This window comes from Pithys albifrons, chromosome 21, assembly GCF_047495875.1.
Source record: "Pithys albifrons albifrons isolate INPA30051 chromosome 21, PitAlb_v1, whole genome shotgun sequence".
Classification (NCBI taxonomy): domain Eukaryota; kingdom Metazoa; phylum Chordata; class Aves; order Passeriformes; family Thamnophilidae; genus Pithys; species Pithys albifrons.
In genome coordinates, this window is record NC_092478.1 from 3,449,792 (window position 1) to 3,470,385 (window position 20,594).

General features: G+C 51.9%; 2 protein-coding genes across 2 annotated transcripts; both read right to left on the bottom strand.

Annotated features, from left to right (window-relative positions):
• Positions 1-507: 507 nt before the first annotated feature.
• Positions 508-7,925, bottom strand: TMEM120A (transmembrane protein 120A). Its single transcript, XM_071575395.1, has 12 exons — positions 7,804-7,925; positions 5,448-5,566; positions 4,853-4,969; positions 4,337-4,396; positions 3,570-3,665; positions 3,203-3,292; positions 2,748-2,813; positions 2,531-2,592; positions 2,184-2,276; positions 1,480-1,544; positions 792-860; positions 508-708 (listed from the first exon to the last, which is right to left on the bottom strand). The coding sequence occupies exons 1-12, from the start codon at positions 7,876-7,878 to the stop codon at positions 595-597; spliced, it is 1,026 nt and encodes a 341-aa protein (XP_071431496.1). The 5' UTR covers positions 7,879-7,925; the 3' UTR covers positions 508-594.
• Positions 7,926-9,207: 1,282 nt separating this feature from the next.
• On the bottom strand, positions 9,208-20,553 carry STYXL1 (serine/threonine/tyrosine interacting like 1). Its single transcript, XM_071575122.1, has 9 exons — positions 20,415-20,553; positions 18,730-18,791; positions 18,140-18,266; positions 17,768-17,824; positions 16,723-16,868; positions 15,205-15,350; positions 14,076-14,170; positions 11,962-12,071; positions 9,208-9,869 (listed from the first exon to the last, which is right to left on the bottom strand). Exons 1-9 carry the CDS (start codon positions 20,515-20,517, stop codon positions 9,738-9,740), a joined length of 978 nt encoding a protein of 325 aa, XP_071431223.1. The 5' UTR covers positions 20,518-20,553; the 3' UTR covers positions 9,208-9,737.
• Between the last annotated feature and the right edge of the window lie 41 nt (positions 20,554-20,594).

Below are 20,594 nucleotides of genomic sequence, written 5' to 3' on the forward strand. Positions count from 1 at the left end.
TCCTCCAGAGGTGCCAGCCCAGGGTGCTGTTTGTGCAGCTTCAGCATGAAGCCTGGTCCAGTCTCCTGCTGCTCCCACCCGTCCTGTGCCCTGGAGTCCCTCCTCTCTGCAGATAGAAGGTGAGGAGGAACTAAAGTCCACACACCCTGGAATCCAGGACTTGTGCACAGCACTCAGGCTGCTCTGGCAGCAACGAGGCTGCCCCAGGGCCTCTGCCTTCAACACCCAGGGGCTGTCCTGGCTGCAGGGCTGGGGGGAAAGGGGAGCCTCGACCATGCCAGGAGCTGTGGGAGGCAGCTGTCAGCCCGGGACACTGCCTTGTCCAGTGGGATGGGGAGCACCAGCATCCAGAGGACATCCCAGTAAATGGGAGTGACTGTCACAGGGTGCTCCTGACTCCAGGTGAGTGACTCAGCACAGATCCAGCACCGTGGTGAAGACATGGACTGTCCAGGAGCAGGCTTCAAGCTCTGTCCCACACCCAGGCTTCCAGGGAATGGGATGAGACACCAGAGTCCGGACGGAATCGAGGAGATGGGGACAGGGCATGGAGCCAGTGGGGAGAAACAGTCCTGGCCCCCTCACTGCCCCTCTTCAATTCTCCTTCGTGTCTTTGTTCTTGTTCTGAATCTTCTGGTGGACAACGCGGAGGGTGGTGAAGAAGTTCCCCAGGAAGAGGATGAAGAAGGGGAGGCCGCACATGAGGACCTGCAGGAGGCACAGAGGTGCAAGTCAGGGAGGGACCTGCCTGGGGCATCCCCTCTCCAGAGCAGCCCCCAGAGTCCCCTTACCTGCCACTCCTTGCACTCGGGGTGCTGGATCATGCGGAAGAGGGTGATGGCGTTGTAGAGCTGCCAGAACTGCAGGAGAGAAGATTGAGGGGGGTTTCTGCTTTTTCAGAGGCTCAAGCCCATGCTGGCACTCATCCAGCTGCTTCCTCTGGGCACAAACCCCACACTGACCTCGCCTGAGGGCACTGAAACCCCATTCAGGCTTGGGGTCAGAGGGCTCATCCCCAGAGGACCCCAGCTGGGACATCTGTCCCTCTTGTGCCACCTGGAGCCCAAGGGCCGTGAGGAAGCCTCAGACCAGCCTTTGGACATCAGCCTGAATGTTCTGACCAAGGAAGGACTTGACCCTCACAGCAGCAGCTCGAAGCTGTAGCTTGGAAGGGCTTTGGAAAAGATTTGGAAGGGTTCTCACTGGAGCCCCTCTGCTCTGTTCTGCACTTGGCAGAACTACCCCAGGTCCTCCCCATCTCACTTTCCCAGTTGTGGAGGTGGTGGGTGCTTTGGAAGAAAAGGCTCAGCGTTTGTTGGAAGCATTTCCCTACCCCTGGCATCCCATATCACACAACTGCAGCAGTCTGTGGGGACTGGGGGGTGCCCAGGCTGCCAACCCCAGCTGGGACTGCAGCCTGACCTGCTCCCACCTGAACCTCTGGCCTCGCAAATCCCTGCAAGGACAGTGCAGGCTTACCTGCCCAAAGAAGAGGAAGGGAAGCAGGAACGTGAGGCCTCTCCACATCCAGGACTGGAAACCCTCTGCAAATAATGTTGGTTTATGTGAGGACCTGGGACAGATTGGCAGGGGGCAGATGGAGCCCAGTTCCTCTGGACACAGGCAGGGAGTCTCAGTGCCCACCCAGGGCCTGGCTGAGAAGGTCCTGCCACACCAGCCTCGCTGTGGGGACAGCAGCAGAGACTTCTAATCTAATACAGGGCTCTGTAGGAAGCTGCTCTGGTGGAGCTGCCCTTGCTGAAGCTGGTGCTCCTCAGTCCAGTACTCTGTGTCACACGGGTAAGGAAGGTGACAGGCCACAGTATATGTGGTGCTGGAGGGACATTTCACATCTGAATGAGCTTCCTGGATAAAGCTTAGATGGTGGGAGCCACATCCACTGCTACTGAGAGTGCCAGCTGTGGGCTGGTGGTCCCAGGAGAGCAGGAGGAGGGGGGCACCCAGAGCTTTGGCTTTACTTGTAGCTGTTACTGTTTCTGCCACTCACAAACCTCAGCCAAACTGACCCCAATCAAACTGTTACCTTTACCTTGAACGGAACCCACAGCTCCCAGTTAGGTGAGCACTGGGCTGGAGCTGGGAGGGAGGCTGGGGCAGCCACAGGCCCTGCAGCAATGGTGGGTCCAGCTGGACTGGGCCAGTAAGGGCAGATCCTGACTTACCCACAGTCAGATCCATGTTGTGCCTCTCGCCCAGCGCTCGCAGCCGGTACAAACACCCGCTCTGGTAGTAATACTGCAGGAACTGCACAAAACCTGCACAGAGAGCGTGGCTGCCATCAGCAGGTGCCCAGGGATTAATTAACTCTTGGCCCCAGCATCAGCCCAGCTCCGTGGTGACTCTGCCCACAAAGACAACCCCAGTGCCAGGGAGGTGAGGGCAGGACAGAGCCCAAGGGAAAACGCAGATGAGCTGAGAGCAGCTACAGCCAGGTCTGCGTGTGCTGCAGAGCCCCACAGGCACCCTCATCTGAGGCCAACCACAGTCCCTACCCCAGCACAGCACTTACTCTGGTACATGGAGAAGGAGAGAAACTGGTTCCTGAACATCTGGTACATGAGCCCATCTGGCCTGTGGAGAAATGGTGCTGGCTGGGGGACATGGGGCTGGGAGGGGATGGCCAGCCCTTCCTGCCCCACAGCCCCTATGACTGCAGGTTAGGGCAGCAAAAGCCCCTGTGCCAGAGCTGCCCACAGCCCCCCATGGGACAGGGGACACAGACTTACCATGTCAGCATAACACCTGAGAGGAAGGTGGAGATGTAGTGATGCAAAACCCACCAGCCTTTGATTCTGGAAGGCAGAGACAGAGAAGGGGTGTCAGGTCTGAGTGTGAATTCAGACCCAAAGGTGCACCAGGAGAGCAGAACAGCCCATCCCCAGCCACCTGACAGCTCCCAGGGCAAGGCGAGGAGCAGGGCTGGTTGTGACACACCCCTGCTTGGAGCAGGACCCAGCACCTCCAGTCTGGGCAGCACCAGGAGCCGGGGCCCTTCCAGCTGCCTCCACCCAGGGAGTTCCTGCCCTGCTCCTACAGCTCCTACCAGGGCTTGCTACACACCCTGAGCAGGAGGGAGCTGCTCCCTTGGGAAGTGTGGAGCTGCTCCATGGGCCCCAGCTCCCCAGCCTTGCAGAGAAGGACCAACTTGCTGCACGGCCCTCCCCGAGCCCAGGGGACTCACTTGGATCCATTGTTGATCAGGATGCTCTCCCGGATGGTGAGGGTGCAGTAATACCACACCAGGAGGAAGTTAAAGACGGCATCTGTCACCCTGGTGTCACACAAAGGAGGGTGTAAAGGGCAGTGCTGGGGGCACAGGCACCGTGACAGCCCCCACAGTAGGACACCCACCCACCACAGACAGGGACCTGCTTCCCCCCCAGCCACCATGGCCACAGTGGGAGTGCAGCAGCCACAAAGCCACCTCCAGGGCAGTGTCCAGATCCTTTATCAGGATCTTCTGTTCAGCTCTGGACCTTGCAGGATGGGAGAGGAGGACGCAGGGACACTGGGAGGAGATGTCTGCCCAGCATCCAAGCCAGACTCACCTGGAGTTAAAGAGGAACCTACAGGAGGAGGAGACAATGAGTAGGATGATGGTGAGGTAGAGCTTGAATTTCTCATATTCATCTTTATATGCAAACCTGCAGGGAAGCACAAGGGCAGGCTTGGAGCCAGGAGGCTGCTGGAAGTCTGTGCCCTCCCATTCCACCCAGCTGGACAAAAGTGATGTTCCATTGGGAACTTCTGGGACACACTTGGGGGTATTTTTGAGAGAAGAACACACCAGGCTGCTTCCACACAGGTAAGAAACCCTCAAGCACTCCACCCCAAGCTGTCTGGTGGCACAGACTGTGGGGAAGCTGGGCAGACTGGAGTCTGCACAGGTCTCCAAGAGGAGGATTGGGCAACAGAGTGGGCTGACACAGACGCCTGGCTGGGCACCTCTGGCATGGAGAAGGCTCTCCTGGGCCAAACCTGATCATTGGTGTTTCCCTGAGGGAAGAGGAGGGGACTATCCATTGTTTATCTTTCCTAGAAGTGTCTAACACAGTGGAAATCTGAACACAGCTTTGGAGGAGGATCTTATTTAGCTTGTCAGAGCTAATGGTCCCTCCCAGCCCAGTGGCAGGAGCGTGAGAGGTAGTTAAAGATTTGGCTGATTCTGTGAAAGGGTGCAGAAAACAGCCCAGGAAGGGAATCTCGACCAGGTGGGCCAAGCCAGCCCCATAACTCCTGGGAGGAACTGCTGTTTCTGGTGCCAAGGGGATCCCAAACCAGGCAAATCAGAGGTGGCAGCGAGGAGGGGCCGTACTTGGCCTGTTTGCTGAGCAGTGTGACATTCACGTTCCCGAGCACCAGACTCAAGTACAACCTGTGGAGAGAACAGAGGTGTTAGGATGGGGACCTGCCTGTGGAGCTGTCCCCTCTGGTGCCACTGCTGGGACCAGGGATGAGCCCCCAGCTGATTTCCACTTAGAGCTACCGGGCAAACTGTGGCATCCCCTCCCAAGGCAGGGGGATGGGTGGCCAAGCACACACCCCACCTCCCATGGGCACTGGGTGTTCACCAGGGCTTCCCCCTGCACACAGCCACTGCCCAAGGGTGGATGAAGGCCATGAGCAGGCAGAGGAGTGAGGGGCACGAGGGCAGTGCTGCCGAGGCTCAGCTTGGTTCCTGCCCAGGCATCCTCTAAGGAGCCAGAGTGGAGCAGCACAGCTGTGACACCACCAGGGGCAGGGTGACAGCGGGTCTGTGCCTGCAGCGTTACAGCCACAGGGATGTGCAGGGTGGAGATGGTGTTTCACCCTGAGCTGGGGAGCCTCTCACCCGTTCTTCTTTGGCAGATAGGCCTCCATCTCAAAGAAAACGTTCTGCCTCTCTTTAATCAGGCTCTCGGTCTCTTGGATGGACAGTTGCTGCTCGGGACTCGCGTGGGCTTTGCATCTGGGGAGGAAACACAGGCAATGGCACCAGGAGAGCCTCTGTAACGTGATCAGCACGTGCTGGCACTCCACAGGTGACTGACTCAGGCAAGGACACCCCAAGGACACCAAAGGCAGATGGGAGGCAAGTCCATAACTCCATCTGCAGAGTGAGAGCTCTGGCAGGCTGGAATGTTGCTCAAGGAAAGGAAGCAGGAATGGGAGTGAGGTGAGACCAGAGGGCTCTCTCACCCTCAAGGGAGGATGGGGAGAGCTTTGTGTGAGATAGTTCATGGTACCTGCAAAGCTCTTGCAAGGTCTGAACTGCAAATGGGGCATAAATTGGGGCACAGGGAAGGGAGGCTGGGGAAGATCTGCCTCTCACAGCACTTTGCTAGGAGTGAGGCTGCAGAGAGGTTTGTATTTCAGACATGGGGTGAGTTCAGTAGCCTCATCCTTCCCTTTCTCCCCTTCTGTGCTGTCACAGGACACTGACTTACTTTTTGAGGGAGATTGAAAGTTCCTTCAGCTGCTTCTTCTGCCGTGCAATGGAGCTGGAGATCCCATCCTGGAGCTTGGTTAGCTCCTCGAGTTTCTGCTTGTACAGCTTGTGGTTATCCTGGGAAGGAGAGACCAGCACACATCAGAGCTGTCTGCTGACACCCTTGTCCTTGGGTCCTCCATGGGGGCACTGCTGATGCTTCTGTTAAAAAATGTGCTTAACTTCACCTGCACAGTGAGCAGAGGGGTGGCAGCAGAAGGCCAGGTGTGTTTGGGGACAGCCTGCAGCCAGCCCTGCTTCCATGGGGACACCCAGCCCCAATCCCAAGGAAGGCATCTACAGGTGCAGGCACATCTGCAGGACACAGCCTGGTCTGCCCTCACACATCCCTTGTGTCCAGCCCCCTCCAGCTCTGGGCTGTGAAAGTCCAGCCAGCAATGTGGTCCTTTTCTGGGATGCTCCCATGCTCTCCATGGCTGGGAGACCCCTGACTGTGCACAGAGGACAAAAAAGACTTGGAGAGAAATGCTGTTTAGGTGCCAGAGCTACAACTGAGGGCCACAGCCACCTGGAGCAGTGGCTTTGAGTGCTGGGGTGGCACGAGTGACTCTCTCTGCCTCCAGGTTCAGGCAGCACCTGCTGCTGCCATGACTTGTGGCTCTGGCACCCCCAGGAAACTGGAAGGAGCCCGTCAATGAGCTGGACAAAGAGGACAAACTCACAGCAGGGCTGCAGCCAAGTGCCCAGTAACCCAACCGCACCTGGGAAAGGCTGGATGCCACTCTCCACTATATTTAGAAAGGAAAGGAGACAGTGTGCTGGATCAATGCTGCTGCTCATCCAGGTCAGCTGGAAAACAGCCTCACCTCGGCCACAGCAGCACTTCCACCAGGGAGTTACACACTGCTCCCAACAACGCTTGGACTAGACCTTGGCACACAACTTTTAGCTCTTATTGGGCCTCTGATCAGCAGATCTTAAGGTTGTTCTCAAAGGGGAAAGGTGAAACTGAGAGCAAAGGAAGGAAACCTTCTCCCCCTGGTGAGAAGTAGTAGCAGACCTGGATCCCACATAGTCCCAAGTTATGTACAGCTGTGATCCCTCCCAGGACATTCCCTGCTCGACCATCAGGGTTTCCTCTGGAGTCACCTCCTCCACTTGCTCCGGAGTTAACTGTGAGCAAATGGCTTTTGTGACAAGCCCTTTGGCCGTGCCAGCCCCCGAGCACCACGTTGGCGACAGCCCGGACCGGGAGCCACCCCGGGGGGAGGTTCCCCCCGGGCAGGGCCGGCGCCGTGTGGCTGCACTCAGGGTTCGAAGTGGGCGACCCGGGACATCCATGCAACCCCTATGGAGCAAGAGGAGGTTTCTCAAAGCCTCCCTTGCCCCAGATCTGGGCACAGCAGCAGCGACGTGTCCGCAACAACATCCGCTTCGCGGGGGAAGGAGGGGGAAAGGGAACTGGTGCAGCCGCTGCTGAGTGACCCGAGCGGCAGCAGGGGATGGTTGGCCAACCCTTCCCTTGGGTGACCCCGTCTGAGCTGAATCCTGCCCACTCCTTCCCGCGGCACCAGCGCCCTGGGGATTACACAAAGCAGGTGGAAGCACCTCTGAGACCTGTCCCCTCGCTGGCACAGGGCACGGAGGGGGCACGGAGGGGAGGCACAAGCAGCTTGGCTGCAGCGTGCCTGGGGATTCCCGGAGCTTCCCGTTCCCCGCGGGGCTCTCCGGCTTCGGGCCGGCCCGAGCGGGGCTGACAGGAGCGATAAGGACCGTGCAAAGGCACCTGCGCGCCCCGCCCGGCCGTGCCACGCCAGCCCTCGGCAAACGCGAGCTCCGGGCTGTCCCCCCCGGGCTGTCCCCTCCGGACTAACCCCCCCGGGCTGTCCCCCCCGGGCTGTCCCCTCCGGACTGACCCCCCCGGCCTGTCCCCCCCCGGACTGCCCCCTCCAGGCTCTCTCCCCCAGACTGTCCCCTCCGGACTGCCCCCCCTCGACGGTCCCTCCTGGAGTGTCCACTCCGGACTGTCCCCTCCGGACTGTCCCCTCCGGACCGTCCCCTCCGGGCTGTCCTCTCCGGGCTGTCCCCTCCGGGCTGTTCCCCCCGGGCTGTCCCCTCCGGACTGGCCCCCCCGGGCTGCCCGCGCCAGCCCCGGTGTCCGTGCCAGCCGTGCCCCGGCACGGAGCGCTGTGCCAGCCGTGCCCCCGGGCTCGTCCCCGAGCGCGGGCACACCCGGCGAGCGGCGGCACCGCGGGAGATGCTGCGCGGCACCCGCGGGACAGTCCCCCGCGCCCCGTGCCGGTACCCGCGGGGGCCGCGCCCGGCCGGGGGGCCGCGGGAGCGGGATGCGGTACCTGGATGCGCTGGAAGCCGTCCTGCAGCTCCTCCCACTCCCGCAGGCACTCGGCGGCAGAAGCGCCCGCGGCCATGGCGGCGATGGCGGCGCGGAGCGCCCGGCCCGGCCCGGCCACGCCCCCTTCCGGCCCCGCCCCGGGGCGGCACCGACTGGGCGGGGCATCCGCGGGCGGGGCGGGGCGGGGGCGTATTGGGCTGTATTCTGGGTTTATTCTGTTTATTCTGTGCTTATTCTGTATTTATGCTGTGTTTATTCTGTTTTTATTTTGTATTATTTGTTATGTGTTTATTCTGTATTTATTCTCTGTTTATTCTGTTTTATTCTGGTTTTATTCTTTATTTATTTTGTGTTTATTCTGTATTATTCTGGTTTTATTCTGTTTTCATTCCGTATTATTTATTCTACGTTTATTCTGTGTTTGTGTTTATTCTGTTTTGTTCTTTATTTATTCTGTTTTATTCTGTTTTATTCTGGTTTTATTCTGGTTTTATTCTGTGTTTATTCTGTATTATTCTGGTTTTATTCTGTTTTCATTCTGTATTATTTATTCTATGTTTATTCTCTGTATTTATTCTGTTTTGTTCTTTATTTATTCTGTTTATTCTCTATTTATTCTGCGCTTATTCTGTGTTTATTCTGTTTATTCTGTTTTACTCTGCTTTTATTCTGTATTTATTGTGTGTTTATTGTGTATTTATTCTGTGCTTATTCTGTATTTATTCTGTTTTATTCTGTATTTATTCTGTTCTTATTCTGTGTTTATTCTGGTTTTATTCTATATTCTGTGTTTATTCTGTGTTTATTCTGCATTTATTCTGTGTCTGTTCTATATTTATTCTGTGTTTATTATATGTTTATTTTGCATTTATTCTGTATTATTTATTCTGTATTCTGTGTTTATTCTGTATTTATTCTATATTATTTGTGTTTATTTTGTCTTTATTCTGTATTTGTATTATTTATTCTGTATTTATTCTTGTTTTATTCTGGTTTTATTCTGTGCTTATTCTGTGCTTATTCCATATTTATTCTATATTTATTCTGTTTTTATTCTGCATTATTTATCCTGTATTTATTCTGTATTTATTTTTTTATTATTTATTCTGTATTTCCCTCAAAATAGGCGCCTGGAATACACAGGAATGGATAAATTACAGCCCTTTGCTGGGCTCTGAGGGCTCACTGTTACCTCGGGCAGCTCCTCAGGCAGGTTCATAAATAATGTCCAGCTCCATCCCCAGCTGCACAGACTGGAGTGACAAACCTGAGGGGAGGAACTAAACCCAAACCCCGCAGTAAATCCCCAACACAGAGTGCTAGGCAAGCCTGGGAGTGTTTTCTGGAGTGGTTTATTTTGTGATGTCAGTGAGCAGAATTCATGGTGTGCTACAGGAGAGGAAGGAACTGATTTTGGGTTTCACGTAACAGGATTGAGGCTTCAAAACTACCAGTTCTGCCAAGAGGTTGTTGGATTAGAAGGTGGCCAAGTGGGAAGGGTGGTCTTGTTAGCAATTCAACCAGTGAGCCTGTGGGTGGCTAAGAAGGCACTTACAGGGTGAAACTTCTGAAACAGGGACATTTTCACCTCTCCAGGCTGGAACTGGGCACAGTCAGACTCCAAATTTACCATTCCAAACTATGGATAAGGGACCTTTTGAGAGCTAACCCTACTGACTGCCCCACAGCTGTGGTTACAATCCCCTTTGCTTACAAAAGAGACAAGCAGCCTGTGAAGGGCCTCATCCTGCAGGACTTGCATTCCCCAAACTGCCACCTTCCACAGCACAGGCGAGTCCCCTGGAAGGCTCCAAACCCACGTGGAGCTAAAGAGGAAAGTTTTTCCATTGCATTAAGGTCTTTTTGCAAACCGTGTTCAAGCAGCTTTGTTGGTGGTGTGGGAGGGCAGAGCCTTTCCCTGCAGGGTGTCCTGTGTCAGTAGTTGGGTTCAGAGATGTCTGTGAGGGTTGACCCGTACATTTGGCTCTCCCAGGCCGAGAGCTGTTCCACAAAGCCCCGGTGTGGTCTCATGCTTGGTTTGCATTTCAGGAGGTAGTCCCAAGCTCCCTGTAAGCAGAAGGAAAACAAAGAAGTGTTAGGGGTTGAACTGCAAGTCATGAAACAGCTACACTTGTAGACAACACAGCTTTGTATTTGCTCTCTGTGCTGGACAGCAAGAACCTGCAGGTAAGACTTTGGCACCAAAGTGGGACTGGCTGGATCCAGATGTGGACTTCAGAGAAGCCTGTCCCCTTCACACTCTGCTCCTCTGCTTTCACTACCTGGCAGGTATCCTGCATTATTTTATTTTACACCAATGGAGAAATCCAGGCCCGGATTCTCTACCCTAAAATGCTGTTCCTTCCATAGATGATGAGCAAAGCAGTGAAGTATCAGCTATTCACAGGTAAGCCACAAAGGTTATCATGTTTTTGGATTGGTATGACCTGATGGGGCAGAAGCAGCTATGACCCTGCAGTTATCCCACTGCACTAATTACAGCCATCTTAATTATTTATTAGTTCCAGCTAATCACCTCGGAACTCTGACACACAAGGGCAGATCCACCAGCATTACTGTGCCTTACTTCAGCTGCATCCCTGTGTTTTCCCATCAGTGCTCATCTTCCTGCTTGTAAAACAGCTTGCCCCCTGCACTTTGAGGGTTGCTTAAGTGTAATGAGACCAAAGGTCAGCAGATAGTGCTCCATTAGTTTGTTTATCTAATCTTGGTGATTCTGCAGGCTCCGAGGCTGATCCTCCAATATTTACTCCTCTGGGCCCACAGGGTGGGTGTATCTCATTCTCCTGGACTCAACAGATCTGCTCACATATTGATTACTAACAGAATAAGGGGCCACACATCCCAAATCTGCCTTGCTTTTGGATTATTTCTGTTTTTGGAAGATTTTAAAGATCTTTGACTGCATTGGCTGGAGGATCACACAGAAATCTGTTGCACTGCTTTTGTCTGAAAGAAACCAACTTGCCTGCCAGGGTAATCCCCTGGGAAAGCTTTGCCCAGCCAACAGGGAGCAAGTACTGCCCTGTCAACCTTTTCTTCTTTTTTTTTGGCATTTAGTAGAATGCTGAGACCAACCTGTTGATGCCAACTGAGAGGAATGGCAAGGATCAGCCTTTGACTTTTGCACTGCCATGCAAGCACATTCTGAAATTCACTGTGCAAGTGGCTGGTTATCAGGGTGCTGGAGACATTACACTCATATTAATGCAGAGACTGAGCCATGTCTGCAGCCCTGCTGGCATCCTCAGCCTCTAATTACCCACTGGCACACAGCCATGGAAAGAGATTTCCTCTTATGTTGCAAATGTTTGCGCAAAATCAATAAAATTATTAGACACAGGCCCAGCTTTAGTGAAGTTTGGATCAATCTGTTCAAGCTCTCAGAGGAGACTTTGAGGATGAGGCTTTTAAGATGATGTTTAGTTCCTATGGGAACTCACCTGCAGGTACCATGGGATGGTGCTTAGGGCAGCACAATGTATGGAAAGGGAGAAAGAGGGAGAGGCTGCCAGGTTTGTGCACAGCCAGGCCGTTCCCAGCCATCCTTCCCTCATTTCTTACATTATTCAGGGCTATGAAACACCATGCATGGCCATCTGACCTGTACATCCCATTTTGGTGAGTATTATCCCATTCCAGATTTCTCTCCAGCAGTATCTGTGGGAAGGGATTGCTTCTGGAGAAATAAAATGGGATTTCAGAAGAGGTCAGTGCTGATGCTGAAGTCAGTGGTAAATCAGAGCCCTGCAAACTCTGGGTTCTGAACCTCCCCATAACACCATGGAATTAAGAGATGGGATTAACTGCTGTAGTTTCCAGTCTCTTTCTCAGATCCAGGGGAGAAATGCAATGTTCTCTAACCACACTTTGTTTTATAGCCCTGCAGTTAAGTAGGGAAATGCAAGAATATCACAGGTGCCAGGGTAAGAACTCACAGATCCAAAATCACTCTTAAGCCAACTCCTTAATGTTATAAAGAAGGTGCAATCTCAGATCATATAATCAGTTATGTTATCAGGTGGATATTCCACATGAAATCACAATGAATGTGTTACTGCTACAGTGATGAGGCCTCAAAAGGAGAAATCAAGTGCAGACCCAGCCAGGCTCTGTGGGATCTATGACAGTGACATACCTTCAGGGAAAACCGGCAGGAATGCATGAGATAGGCCAGGGTGGCTGTGCTGCTCCGGCTGATCCCCAGGCTGGAGAACACCAGCACTGCTCCAACATCCATCTGAGCATCTGAGAAAGGAAGTGCCACTCACAAATTAATGACCTGGGAAATCAAGCTTCCAGTGGTAGAGCCAGGCACTAATTCAGTGACAGCTGACAGGCTGAGCGACAGGAACCCCTCAGGAGCCCTGACAGCAGCAGATGGGCACTGCCAGCTCCCACCGCTGTAAGCATTTGCCTTTCTGAAAAATCCACTCAGTTAAAACGTGGCTTTGAAGACCAGGACCAATGGCAATAACCAGTCAATGGTTCATTGCACATCAGTGTCCCTTTTCCATCAGAGAACCAAAGAAATGTGGTCTACTATGTGGTCAGCATCACTCACACCACCTGCTCAAACTCTTCCCAGAAAGGCTTAAAGGTATTGAAATTCCTGATGAACAAAAGCTTAACTGCTCTCCACCCAGGCTGGAGCAATCAACTCTCAAACTGGAGGGGACTTAGACTTCAAATCCCTCACCTTTCTGTGGAGATCACCAGCAGGAAGCAGGTACATGCCAGCTGGGACACTGGTTTAATGATATTTGTAAGATGGATGCTTTGTGGTGGAAATTGCTAAGATCAGCAAACCCCTTTGCTACCAAAGGATGCTGTCAGTGGCTCCTAACCACATTAACTCTGCTGCCTGTGCCTAGAAGCTTGCATATTTTATTAATAACCTCTGAATTCTTTCTCTCCCTCTCTAGACAGCATGGTGCTTTTAGAATATCAGCAACTGAACAATAGAATTCATAGTCCAAAGCTTTTCTTTTATTACTGTTGTTGAGATGTTCTGTTGGTTCTTGATTTTTTTTCAAGCACTATAACAGCATTTTCTAACTTATTTCTGTAATGAGATACTAGTTCTGTTCTAAGGCCTGAGTTGAAGTGGCCTCACTCCAACATATACCTGGCATGAGAATATCCACACTCCTCTTGGAGTATGTGAAGAGCTTTAGGCTGGTGTTTACCCATAACTGTTCCAGTTTGAATAAGCTGCTCTTAACTGCCAAACAAAGAGTTCCACTATCAGGCAAATAGTGTAGCACTTCTAGAGCTAAAGCTAATAAACTCTTGTAGTCTGGTTTGGAAAATTCCATAAACTGATGGAGAAAGAAACTGTCCTTCTGAAACACTACTGGGAAAAAACATGTGGCACAGTAAATGCAAGTAAGTGAATTTCAACACTTGGGTGCATGCAAATCATGAAATTCAGTCCAGGACTATAAAATTATATCCTCAAACGTTCTTTCCTTGTTTCTTTGTGTCCAGTTGTCATTTCTGATATTGCACTTGGATTATCAGATCTGTAGGGACGGGGTGGTCTTTTGCCTTTGTACAACACTGGGCTCAGCAGGGCCTTGGTCTATGGCAGGTGTTTATTTGATGAGTGTGATAAAAGATAATGACACCGTTTGACACCATCACAGGATGGAGCTGCAGGAGCCTTGCCTGCTGTGCAGCTGCAGGCACTGAGCTGGAGAGTGTGTTTTTTCATGCCCTATCTGATGTAATCAGCTGAAGGCAGGTTGATGCCGTCCAACCTGAAAGTCTTCCCAGGCCCTGCAGTGGGTCTGCACTGCAGATCACAGAGAGTATCAGCACCTTGTGGTAAGTTCTCCAGTGTGTGTCACACTCTGGTTCATGTACAGCTCTGGTGGTTGAAGATTTGTGTTGGTAAGAGTCAAAGGGTCGTTGCAAAGGAATAAGAGGGAATTCTATGGAGCTCTGGTACACACCCTGCAGCAAAGCCTTTTCAGACTGGGTGGAAAGCTGCCTATTTCCACAGGTATTTTTTACAGTGAGCAGGAGCATCAGAGTGAGATGCCCTGTAAAATCTCCTCTCTGTCCATCAGCCTGGATAGTGAGGCAGGTCCAGGATCCTTCAGGGTGTGGGCTGGGTTGGGAGTGTACTAATGGTGAATGATTAGGACCCTGCTGCCTGAGCTTCCTGTCAGAGGGAATTGCTGTCACTCCCATCTAATATCCCAGAGTGAGCAAGGTCTCAGGAATTCCAGATCGGGATCAACTCACCTATGAAATGAGAGATGGTGGGAAAGAAAGAAAAAAGATCTGCTTCAAGTGAATCTGGAACAGATATATGGAGGCATTCACCACCTTCTGCAAACCTGGAAAGAGAGCACACAGACCACATGGACCAGAGAAGCAGCTTTGACAAGATGTGTTTGTGGGAGGCAAGGGAATACTTTTGTTTGCTGTTACATGTGTTTTTCATCATCATTAACATTATGATGTGGGATTTGTTATGGTGAGACACTGAGATGTTTATAACACAGATCCAGTCTAATTACTGATTTTCCATTCCACATGGTACCAGCATTAATGTCTCAAACTACAGCCTCCTTTATCTGAGAGATAAATGCAAACAGATGAACTGAAAGCAAGAGTGCCTTCACAGTGTGTGTGTCTTTTGTGGACTGAGCTCCCCAGTCCACTTCATATGGTTCTCTAGAACAGAATCTTCTCCTTCCACAAGCTCAGAGAACTCAACTCAGAGAACTCATGGAGCAAAACGTTGATGAGGAATTCCCAAAATGTGAGAGCACATCATGCAGAGGGCATGGGAATATTACCCACAGTGCAGAGAACTTCCTCTGGAGCCAAAGGCATGAGAAGTACCTGCTGGTACACGTGTCCTGAGGTGGGTGACTGGATTTGTTACTTTGGGTCACCACCTTGAGAAATGCCACTCATTTTTTTAACTGTGAAAGGCATTTCCAGCATGACCTGCAGACTGAGCTGATCCTCAAGGACAGAGTAGGAAGAAAGACCAACAGTGTGACACATTGTTGATTTAGCTTTTACACTGATGTGTTTGTAAGATTTTGCACTGAAAGCTGTTTAGAGATACAGGTTTTTCCTGGAGAATGGTAGTATGTGATAGACTCCAAATGCCAAGGGCTTCCCAGTCTTCCTCTCACCCAACCCACCCATGGCAAGGTTGAAGGCTGCAGGACTCTCTTGCTGCTCTGGTGTAGAGATTGGAAACATGAGCATGTAATGGCACTAAAATCTGCAGTGAACAACAGAGGTTTCCTTGGAAGTTCACAGACACTGATTCCCCTGTGAACAGACTCTGTGCCACCTCATTTTTTCACATCACAGACACTGGCAAAGGTAGACCTTGAACTGTTTAACTTACAGTGTTCCAGGCTGTTCAGAGACATTGACTAGTGCTGTGATCTTCAGATCTTTCTGAATTTTTTGGTCACAGGCCTGCTTAAAATTGCCCATATATAACTTTGCAGGTAGTATTTCTACAGGATATACCTGGAAGTTGTCTAGTTCCTGCCAGAGAGAAACCATAGGCTCAGGTTAGAGAGTGTCTTTGCTCCCATTAGCTTGTTAAGTTCTTAAACACAAATCATGTCAACAATTGAACAAGCACTTAGTCAACAGCCCATGACACAATTTAGTGTAATGATTCATTCAATCACCTGAACTTTCTGTATATTGAAGTCTTTGCTAGATTTGCTAAGAATAATTAACAGCATTGCTGGCATTGTGGCTTTACTTGAAACAAATCCTGGCTAAACAGGAGATGGAATATATCCTTCCCATTGTCTGCAGGGACTGCAGAGTGACAGATTCATTTGATGTTCTCCCTGGTTACTGTTTGCAAGGCTAAATGAAATCATCTGCCACCTGCAGAGCTGCAGGTGCCCTGTAGTGGTACAGCACAATCTGCAGCTGCTTCCGGAGTCTGCAGTGAGAAGGCTGAGAAGGAAAACACACGAGAAGCCTCGACATCCCTGATGGATACTGAGCTACTGCTGCAGCAGCACAAAGCAGCAGCCTAACAATTTAAACCAACAGAGAACAGCTTAAACTGAGGGGCAAGGAGGTATTCTGTGTCCTAGTGAAGCTGAGGAGGAAGCTCAGCTGTGTGTTGCCCTTCACAGAGCAGCACAAAGTGAATCGATTTTCCTCCCGTGCTGTAGCAGCCCACAGGTTAGCTCTGTGTCATGGACTGTTTCACGTGAACCAGAGGGGAACACTGGGAACAAAAGACACATTGCAATGAGATGCTTTCTGCTGACCAGCACCTTCTGAACCTGCCCTGCCTCAGGTCCCATTCCTGAATGTGAAATAAAGGGTGATTGTGTCTCATGAGCTAAACAGATCGATGCTTGTAGGTGAAACCAAGTACTAGGGTACCAGTGTCTGAGTGGATGGCTGTTTTCTTTCTGGGCCTGTTGAAACAATGCACCAGCACTTGCTCTGTGATCCTTCCCAAAGAAAACACACAGAACACAGTGCTTGGTAGGAATTGTACTCCTGTCTGAAAACATTTGCTGTGTACTATCCCAGACAACCATGTGTGTGAGAGGATCCTGCTTCTTTTCATCATCTGCTTCTTTCCATCATCTGCTAGTATTTGTTCAGTTATCTGTAGTTTCTGCAGGCCGGTTTTGGGGTTATCAGGGAAACATTCCCAGGCTGTTTCTGTGACCTTTCTTTCACACAATAGAAGAGGAAAAAGTGTGGCTGCAAAAGAGTCAGTGGTGAGACTCAGGGCAAGCACAGTAATTCAAATGACATTTAATTCCTTTGCTTGAAATCACTGTGATACATTTGCAACACCATTTAACTTGAACTCATCAGCCATCATCAGCTGAATATTAACATTAATTCTACTTGCAAATTAGTCTCATCTCACCTGAGGCATCCACAGTATCTTCTGAGTCCCCAGAAAAGGATAACAAGCTGAAAAACGCCTGTACCCCCCCTTCAGGACGAGCACGGGGTGGCGGGTGAACTGCTGTAGGTTTCTGGCGTGCAGGAAGGCAGTTCCTTCCTTGGTATCTAACGAGACCAAAAAGCTGTTTGCCAGGGCAGGTTCAGCTCCTCCATCTGCCTCCCCAACACCCACAGCAAAGCCCTTCCAATGTAATCCAATGCTCTGCAGAAAACCTTGCTGAAAGCTCCACTTATTCCATGCTTGTTGCTGCAGGCCAGTAACAGGGTGTGCTGCTTTCACCTCTTGTCCTGATCTTTTATTCCTCCCCTGTTTTTTTTCTGTAGGCTTAGATGAAGTGGGTATTTTTCTCTCCCCTTTTTAATTGGGGAAATGCTTGTAATAAGTTCCCATAATAGGGAAATATTATCAATTTAAATCTACTAATCATAGTTTTACAGAGTCCCTTTTCTATAGTCTGCTTTAGGCAAAAGGGGAAAGAAAGAAATGTCTTGAATAATTTTAAACACTCTCCTCAATGAAGCAAATTATGTGAGATGGCTGCTCCTCTTCCCAAGGGGTCCATCCTGCTTCCCTCTAGCAATGTCTGCTTTAGAAATAGATCAGCACAATGGAAACCCACTCCTGATTCTTCACACTTTCCCTTCAATGCCTCATCACTGAGCATTTAGGAACACTCTTGCTTTATTCATTCCCCATATACCCCCACATTTTTTTTTAATTTGAAAAGTGATGCCTTTGCTAAAACTATCACAGCCTTTGTGAAGCTCCTAAGAGTCAAATAAACACACAGAAGTTCTGCTCACAGCAGAACTCCCTGCCAAAGAAAGTGTGAAAACTAAACAATCCATGGTTCAAGGAGGGACTGAATAATGACATGGAAAAGTTTCCAGCTCTTCCACATTCTCGGTGAACTCCATCAAATCATCACCCCCATTAAAGGTAAGTCTTTTAGAGTATCATAATGTGGAAGCCTTTTCTTACCCTCAGAGAAGGAAGTACTCACTCTGGGAACACACGGAACCTGAGTCACTGCTTCCAGCCTCTGAACCATCAATGCTCTCTAAAAGACAAGCCCAGTCTCAGGGGAATGTGGGGCAAGAAAGAACCCATTCCTCACATGAAACAAGGAGCTTCAGAGGATCATCCACAGATAGGACACCAGGCCTGCCAGGATGCTTTGAAATAAAACTGGATTTTTGAAGCCTAAGAACATACACAACACAGTGAAAAACCAGAGGCATAGAACGGGTGTTCATTTTTCAAATAAAACTGTGAAAATTTGCATTGCCTTCAATAAGCTGCATAAAATTAAATGAGGAATGGGAAGACTATCTGTGTGGCAGTGAGGTCTTGACTTGACATGGGTCCCACATACCTGTTTCTTTCTCCTCTTCATCATAGTCACAGAGGCTCAAAGAGCTGGTGTTGTAGTCATACACCACACAGTATCTGACATAGCCCAGCTCCTCTGGATTTGGAACCAGGTACTCCTCTGTAGGACTCTACAAAACCACAGAGGAATTCTATCAGGAGCACAGCTCTGCTCTTGCCTTGTGGCACCAACACTACTGACATCTTGCAAGTTACTGCTCTCTGCCTGCGTGTTGCTTGGTGTGTGTGGGCGTGTGTGGCGCTGACAGCCCCGGTTAGAAGTCAGAAATGATGCAAACTACTCCCATTGCCTCATCACCCCAGCAGGGCAGATGAGGCCAGCACTGTCCCTGTGAGACAAGGCTACGATATGTGAGCTCTTGTGCAATGTTTTTCCTGACATTCATCTCCCGTGTGCCAATCCTTCGTGCTGCTGGAGCCACCTTTGCTTTGTGGCAGAATACACCCCCCCAGTGGCAGCCACGGAGCGCGGCTGAAACAGGCTGGGACATTTCCCAGGGGTTTTAAAGCACTTTGGGCTTCCTGCTAATTGCTGAATCCAGGGGTAGTTCACAAAAACAACAATGCCCTCACCGGTTCAATCCTGCGGGCTGTAACAATGTGGCTGTAATTGAACTCACGCGGAGTACGGACATCTGAAAAAACAACCAGAGTAATTGGCTTTTAAAGGTAGAATCCTCTTTGTGATTGGTTCAGTGGGAATTCAGGCACTGGCATCACACAGAGAAGAGAGATTTGGGGATGTCACACGTGTGGATATGGTTTAGGAATGGTTATGGTGGTGCTGGGTTGATGGTTGGGCTGGACAACCTTGAAGGTCTCTTCCAACCTTGATAATTCTGTGATTTGGTTTCTTAGGAACTGAGGCTTTCTGGTGTGTCTGTAATGACCTCCAGGACTGAGGTGAGTCTCCAGGACTGAAGTGATGCCTTGGTCCTGTCCCAAATGTGTTCCTGCAGCATTCCCAGCACCAGTGCCCCCACTCACTGTGCCTGCTCTGACCTCTGCCCAGCACCTGCCACTGCTGCCCCAGAGCTGGGGAAAGGGGCACAAAAGAGACCCCAACCCCACTCCCAAACTGGCTGACACCTTCACCAAAACATTTAATAATATTGCAATATCAGACATCCTTTTTGTGAGTATTGGCAAGACAGCAATCTTAATGAAATGGTTGAGAAATTTTGTCCCTCTGGGAACAGCAGGAGAGAGTGTGTATCCATGGGATGGATCAGAGCAGGGGGAGCTGGACATGAGGAAAGCTGGAGCAGGACCGAGCCATGACACCTGGAACAGGATGGGAGGAAGGTCCCAAGTGCAAGGCCCCAGTAATGACAAGGAATGATGTGTGTGCTTTTCTTTACAAGCCCCACTGGCTCAGGATGTCTGCCTGGGCTGGGCAGGAGTGAGAAAAGGCAGGGGCAGCAGGCAGGGATAAGGACAAGGCAGGGGCAGTAGCAGCAGGCAGGGGGCAGGCAGGGACAGGGACAGGGACAGGGACAGGGGAAGGGCAGGGGAAAGGCAGGGGGAGGGACTAGCAGGGAAAGGGGGTTGCAGGAGCAGCAGCAGGCAGGGCCAGGCAGGGGCAGAGGAAGCAGCAGGCAGGAGTAGCAGGCAGGGCCAGGCAGGGGCAGGGACGGGTAGGGTCAGGGGCAGCAGCAGGCAGGGCCAGGGGCAGCAGCAGGCAAGGACAGGAAGGGACAGGGCCGGGCAGGACCAGGGGCAGCAGCAGGCAAGGACAGGCAGGGGCAGGGCCGGGCAGGACCAGGGGCAGCAGCAGGCAAGGACAGGCAGGGACAGGGCCGGGCAGGGCCAGGGGCAGCAGCAGACAGGGCCAGGCAGGGGCAGGGCCGGGCAGGGGCAGGGGCAGGCAGGGGCAGGGGCAGCAGCAGGCAGGGCCAGGCAGGCGCAGGGCCGGGCAGGGCCAGGGGCAGCAGCAGGCAGGGCCAGGCAGAGGCAGGGCCAGGCAGGGGCAGGGGCAGGCAGGGGCAGCAGCAGGCAGGGGCAGGCAGGGGCAGGGCCAGGCAGGGGCAGCAGCAGGCAGGGGCAGGCAGGGGCAGGGCCAGGCAGGGGCAGGGCCAGGCAGGGGCAGCAGCAGGCAGGGCCAGGCAGGGGCAGCAGCAGGCAGGGCCAGGGCCAGGCAGAGGCAGGGGCAGGGCCGGGCAGGGCCAGGGGCAGCAGCAGGCAAGGACAGGCAGGGGCAGGGCCGGGCAGGGCCAGGGGCAGCAGCAGGCAAGGACAGGCCTGCGCCGCGGCCTCACCCAGCAGGCACAGGTAGTTGGGCTCCGCCAGCCGCGGGAACCGCCGGCACTGGTTGATGATGTTGTAGAGGTGTCTGGGCTCGCAGAGCGCCACGCCCGCCATCCCTGCCCGGCTGTCGCCGACTATCGCGACACCCCCGCCCGCTCCGGGCAGCGACGCCCGCGCGTCTCCAAGGTTAC

Bases quoted from the DNA above. Each gene is read 5' to 3' on its own strand.
- TMEM120A (XM_071575395.1), bottom strand. From the start codon at position 7,878: ATGGCCGCGGGCGCTTCTGCCGCCGAGTGCCTGCGGGAGTGGGAGGAG. The intron at 5,567-7,803 runs GTACCGCATCCC...TCTCCTTCCCAG, and splicing joins ACGGCTTCCAGCGCATCCAG to GATAACCACAAGCTGTACAA. The intron at 1,545-2,183 runs GTAAGTCAGGAT...CATTATTTGCAG, and splicing joins CAACATGGATCTGACTGTGG to AGGGTTTCCAGTCCTGGATG.
- STYXL1 (XM_071575122.1), bottom strand. From the start codon at position 20,517: ATGGCGGGCGTGGCGCTCTGCGAGCCCAGACACCTCTACAACATCATC. The intron at 15,351-16,722 runs GTGAGATGAGAC...TCTCTCTGGCAG, and splicing joins AGATACTGTGGATGCCTCAG to GAACTAGACAACTTCCAGGT. The intron at 12,072-14,075 runs GTGAGTTGATCC...TTCCTTTCTCAG, and splicing joins CACCATCTCTCATTTCATAG to ATGCTCAGATGGATGTTGGA.